Below are 6,218 nucleotides of genomic sequence, written 5' to 3' on the forward strand. Positions count from 1 at the left end.
TTTTACCAATATATTTACAGTATGTATAAATGTTACTCATTTTCTGTATTTCCCAAAACTTGGAACATCCTGTTAGTGATCATTAGGTTGGAGCGATTGCCGTTAAGTGTCTTGTCCAAGCACACATACGCCCACAATGGTAGCAGCGACGAGCCTTAAATCCATTACCTCATTCTATTCTAGATGCCTGAGGTCTTACATCAAACAAGTTAGAACAATGTGTTAAAATAACTGTAGTTTCCTTGCCAGGTTACAATAAATAAGTTAGATTCATTTATATTTCAATTAAAAGTGTTCCGTGAAAGAGATTGTATTGCTGAGTGGAGAGAAATGATAATTACATAAAGAGGATCATGACACAAATGGTACGAAATTGCAGAAAGGAACTTGAAAAGGTGAATAAATTATTTGTAACATAATGACTAGTACATCCTAACATAGAAAACATATAAAACACAGTCGTATTTTTCACCACGTATTACACCACTCTCTCTAGCACCTTTAGTGGCAAACTACAGAGGAATGAAATCTATTTTGGTTGAATAGAAATAACATAAACACTTAATGATTGAAAGTTGATCTTCTGGAAAAAAAACTTAGTTTTTGCACCAATGTAAGGTCTGCCATTTGGCAAGACATCATCAGGGTATAAATAAACATCGGTTCATGTAGTTTGACCATAAGAGCAATTTTAAAGCATTACAATATGCATGGGTAACAACAGTAGCAATATAAGCACAGTTATTTCACCATGGGTTTATGAAACATACGTAGCAGTATATATCCTATGACACGAAATACAACAAGGGTTCCGATCAAGCTAAGCACACAAGCCCAAGCAGGCACATCTGCACCATTTGCGTTCAAAATATCTTTAAATTCAACAAAACGAGTTTCGTTCCCAGGCATGGTCCCATTTACAACACAGGATGGGAACATACTGTTTTCAGGAGAACACCTGGAAAAAATGGAGGATTTAGTAAGTATATTCTTTCCCAAAAATTGTTATTGATATTTTTACGACACAAAAGAGTTTTTAAAGAAATAAAATTCTAATGTTCTAAGTATAAAAGGGCCTGCATTGTTACCCTGTACCAAGTGGCCCACAAATGTTTAAAGTCATTGTAACACAGGAATTCTATTTTTTACATCAGACCTCTACTTATACCCTTGTTTTTTTGAGAGGCAGATGTAAACCTCACTGAAGGTTTGCCTCACTGAAGACCTCACCCTTATAGAACAGAATCTCTATTATTGAGTGTCTATAAACTGCCTCAGTGGGGTCTATATGGTAGCACCCTGGGTGTTGGGGTAATAGACCTACATCCCAGGTCTCAGGTGTGCCTTACTGAAGACCTCACCCTTATAGAATAGAATCTCTATTATTAAGTGTCTATAAACTGCTTCGGTGGGGTCTATATGGTAGCACCCTGGGTGTTGGGGTAATAGACCTACATCCCAGGTCTCAGGTGTGCCTCACTGAAGACCTCACCCTTATAGAACAGAATCTCTATTATTGAGTGTCTATAAACTGCCTCAGTGGGGTCTAGATGGTAGCACCCTGGGTGTTGGGGTAATAGACCTACATCCCAGGTCTCAGGTGTGCCTCACTGAAGACCTCACCCTTATAGAATAGAACTTCTAATATTGAGAATCCAAACCCCAATCAATACTTACAGCACTCTCTCATTTGAGTCAAACTCCATGTACAGCATAAGTGACCATGAATACTGAAATGGAGAAACATATCTCAACCAGTGCAACCATGTTGGTATGTTCTTTATATAGAAACCTCCCAGCAGCATGAAAGTGATCATAATGAATATAGCGAGTACAAGCGCGTGGTCGAAATCCATGGTAGCTGTCCCAATGAACATACCTATGATAAATATACAAGTAATAAAATGTAGAATAAGTAATATGGTGGATTCATGAAATTTATAATATGTGATATGGTGGCAATATGGATTCAGGAAATGAATGAAACTTACTTTATCCTTGCGGGGTGGTAAAACGACAGTTGTTATAACCTGGGTTTAACACCTCGTGCCATCTTACGAGTTACCATGTATGTTACTTTGATTTGAACCCAGGACCCCTGGTTCTCCCACCCTTTTAACCCAACCTCCACACATACAAACAAACATATCTGCTCACCAAGTGATTGCATCCCCACTGTCATTAAGATCATCACAAACCACGTCCCAAAGAAAGCCCAAGCTTCTTGGAATCCATTCAAACCAGCCATCCAGTAAATAATGAAGGTTGATATACTCGGGAGTATTATACCAAGCGGGAGTTCACTCACAGACTTTGCAAGATAGTAAGCGGACAAACGATATGAACCGCTCATTCGCTCTTTGTTGATTACTTCACGTTCACTGGGAACTGTAAGAAGTTATTTCATGTTTATTTTTAATGCTAGAAACGCAAGATACTACAATGCATATACAATAAAATAAGTTATTTTATGTTAGTGTGTTTTACTGAACGCTGCTGCTACAATAAAACATATTTTTTTAACAGAAGCTTTACATTGTCAGCCAATCAGTAGTTATTGACAACCTAACAAAGTTTCAAACCACATGTTCATTGTCAAATTATAATATTGAAGTCCTTTTTGTGGTGTGTTATATTCTACGCCCACTACAGTGTATGTTTATTCTTAATGATAGAAACACAAGATACTACAATACATATTCCTATATAGCCAGAAATTTTGCACTCAATAATAAAATAAAGCCAACTTGTAAGCAGTCAGTCACCACCCGCAAGTTTCCATATGTTAGTTTTTAGGTATGGCTGACAATTTAGACAAGCCATTAGTGACCACTGGGTTGCAGCAATGACTGTTAAGTGCATTGCCCAAAGATACAAAAGCCCACAATGGTAGCAACATTGAGCCTTGAACTCAGTACCTCTGAGCTGAAGGCAAAACGCTCTAACCAGTTTGCCATTGTGCTGATATAAATAACGAAGTAGTATTAAGCAAAGGAACAACAAATGTACTTACAGACCATGAGGATATCGAACAAAGAATTAAAACTGTTGAACAAAGTAACAAAGAACAAACAAGCTGTGATATCCTGGACTTCCACTTCTCGTACGCGGCCTCTACCAATCTCAAACCACAGCAACCCACATATTAACGCAACGCCGATTGTTTTTACAAATTTAAGGGTGGATAGGAACCGGTATCTGGAAATGTGATTAGTGTTTGCATTATGTGTTCTGCCGAGTTGTACTTCACATATACATTTATACATCAATCAAATTTGGACGCAAAGCAGGCTTAATAGTTGTACTGTTTCGTGTATTAATTCAGTAAAAATTTCAGGGTTGGCCTGCCTACCCTGCCACCCTAGGCTTGGCGCCTATGATTCATACACCCCATGTTCACAGTTGAGTTATACCATTGGTGTGTATACAGAGAACATATGTGGCGTATCGATACACATTAGCATTTATATTAACACAACCAAGCAGGCACCATATACCCCAGACACACATAGTTCTCACAGTAATACCAAACCATATATACCTTATGTCTCACAACAACGCCGTACTTACTTTCCGTGTATAAAATTATGTTGAAAACTTTGAACTAAATACACAAAACACATGCTCACAGTCAAGCAATACCACCCTATATATATATATATATATATATATACCAACAACATATTACTTACTTTCCCTGGATAAAACTGCGTTGTGTGAGGACTTTAAACTGTGTAAAGAACGAAGTATTCCATCGAGAATCTGTATCATCCTCGTCCGAAAAACGATCGATTGATGAATCCGAGTTCTCGATGTCTTCTGTGGCATAGAAATAATATGTGAAATAATTGAACACGTAAAAAGTATTTTTGGAAAATTTTTTTTTGAAGGGGGAATTTTGCATTATTTTTGACAGGTAGTTTTACAAAGTGTAAAACAAAACCTTGAATTTGTCGCACAACTTTTCAAAGGTGTTTAGATAAGATTAAATGCATGAAAACATGAACCATCTTGCCACTAGATAATGGTGATAAGTTGTAATATTCAAAACACTAAACAGACATGTTGAGCTTATTAATCACCTCCTAACACACAATGTTGGCAAACAACTCAAACAACATTCATTGTTTGCACAACAAAGTTCATTCAGTGCAAACAATGACTCGACAGTGACACAACAATGGGTATTGTTACGCAATATATTTCACCTTTAGACTTGTATCGGCCAGTCAACTCTGGTTCATGAAGTTTGCCATTGGATATTTCAACAGCTGTTTCGTTGTTAAAATTTGTGAAATTGTCACCTGAAATATAACGGCAATAAAGTTTCAGTTTGGGTTTAATTAAATGTCAAAGAACAAAATCCAAGGCAGTTTATGGATACCTAATGATACTGACTCTATTCTATATGGGTGAGGGAGAGGTCCAATATGGGTGAGGGAGAGGGAGAGGTAAGAGTTAATGGACCAAATCTTTCCTAAAACTTTCGGTTATAGTGTACCTCACTGTATGACATCACCCATATAGAATAGAATGTGCATATACAATATTGGGGTAATGGGCCAACTTTGGCCTAAATCCCAGGTCCCATGGCGTACCTCACTGTTGGGCCTCACCCATATAGAATACAATAAAACTAACGGTCAATGGGAGTCATGGGCATTTAGTTTTATAATATCTTGAATGTTCTTTGCTAACTACTAAACGGGGCGAGAAAATAGAGGTAAAAGGTGTCCCGTCTTCCCCCACCCTATTGTATTACCTTCCGATTCATGATGTAGCTCATGAGCGCTCACGGTGGATTTAAGTATCGGACAATCGGGAGTGTTTAATCTTCGCCTGTTGGAGGCGCTAATGAGTCGATCCGCTGATTCATTGCCGGATTTGACTACGTCAACTATGGAAATAACATAAAGTTAATATTATAGAAACATTATAAAATTTAATCTATAGAGGTAATATAAAAATTAGAATTTAATTTCCTGTTTAAAAAATCTAATGGTAAACGTATAACTGATGCTTTTATAACATAGAAATATAATATAACTATTGGAAAGCTTTAGACAATGATATACAAATAATAAAAAACTATTTTAAAAAGAAATAGTATAAAAATAGGGAAGTTTTACAAACTGTCATGGAAACAATATTAATGTACAGAATTCGGCATTAACTTAACTTTCAAAAACAAATTGGAAAAATTCGCCCAAACAACAATGAAATATTAAACACATAAAAACATCTATTATATGCATGTTTAATATCAAATTTTAATCATATTTTACGAGCCCTATCCTAATGCTTTGATCTGGTAATAACTGTTGTAAATTGAAAGATGTAGTTTAATATATGGATCATAAACCTCATACAGGGTGTTATGACATCATAGTGAGATTTGTTAAGCAATGAAAGTTAAATGAAAGTTAAAATTTAATTCAAAACTTTAATGCAGTGTCATGATAACAATAAAGCTATTGTCATGGAATCAAACACGAGATTCTATTCTATAGTTGTTTTTCTAAGGCACACCTGAGACCTGGGATGTAGATCTATTACCCCAACACCCAGGGTGCTACCATTTAGACCCCACTGAGGCAGTTTATAGACACTCAATAATATAGATTCTATTCTATAAGGGTGAGGTATTCAGTGAGGCACACCTGAGACCTGGGATGTAGGTCTATTACCCCAACACCCAGGGTGCTACCATCTAGACCCCACTGAGGCAGTTTATAGACACTCAATAATAGAGATTCTATTCTATAAGGGTGAGGTCTTCAGTGAGGCACACCTGAGACCTGGGATGTAGTCTATTACCCCAACACCCAGGGTGCTACCATCTAGACCCCACTGTAGCAGTTTATAGACGCTCAATAATAGAAATTCTATTCTATAAGGGTGAGGTCTTCAATGACGCACTCCTGAGACCTGGGATGTAGGTATATTACCCCAACAACACCCAGGGTGCTACCATCTACACCCCACTGTAGCAGTTTATAGACACTCAATAGTTTTGCATAAACTAGCTTGCATTCTTAACTGATATCGATATATTTACATTACAGAGCATGAAGATAGCTACCACAGTAAAATATGCTCCCGTCAAGAACTGCCTCGCTTATATTTCTGCAACTTTGGTTCAAAACTTGTCCGCTACAAACGACGTACTTGCCGCTAGAGTGACTTTGGGTGAAAAAGTTTGCTACTTAAGTTTAGTG

At 37.1% G+C, this 6,218-nt stretch overlaps 1 protein-coding gene across 2 annotated transcripts in view; it reads right to left on the minus strand.

The window, feature by feature from the left end:
- Positions 1–263: 263 nt before the first annotated feature.
- Positions 264–6,218, minus strand: part of LOC100177108 (ABC transporter G family member 14-like) — a 17,494-nt gene continuing 11,539 nt past the window's right edge. The window contains exons 7-13 of one of the 2 annotated variants that reach the window (XM_018812676.2): positions 4,763–4,897; positions 4,209–4,304; positions 3,693–3,816; positions 3,014–3,198; positions 2,158–2,388; positions 1,678–1,879; positions 264–958 (exon numbers count right to left, since the gene is read on the minus strand). In XM_018812676.2, coding sequence (XP_018668221.1) covers positions 742–958; positions 1,678–1,879; positions 2,158–2,388; positions 3,014–3,198; positions 3,693–3,816; positions 4,209–4,304; positions 4,763–4,897 — 1,190 coding nt within the window. In that variant the 3' untranslated portion in view covers positions 264–741. Of the gene's footprint in view, positions 959–1,677; positions 1,880–2,157; positions 2,389–3,013; positions 3,199–3,692; positions 3,820–4,208; positions 4,305–4,762; positions 4,898–6,218 lie in introns of both variants that reach the window. The other variant, XM_002120841.5, reaches the window with a different exon arrangement.

The sequence above is a fragment of the Ciona intestinalis genome, chromosome 7 (genome assembly GCF_000224145.3).
Source record: "Ciona intestinalis chromosome 7, KH, whole genome shotgun sequence".
In the NCBI taxonomy this organism is placed as follows: domain Eukaryota; kingdom Metazoa; phylum Chordata; class Ascidiacea; order Phlebobranchia; family Cionidae; genus Ciona; species Ciona intestinalis.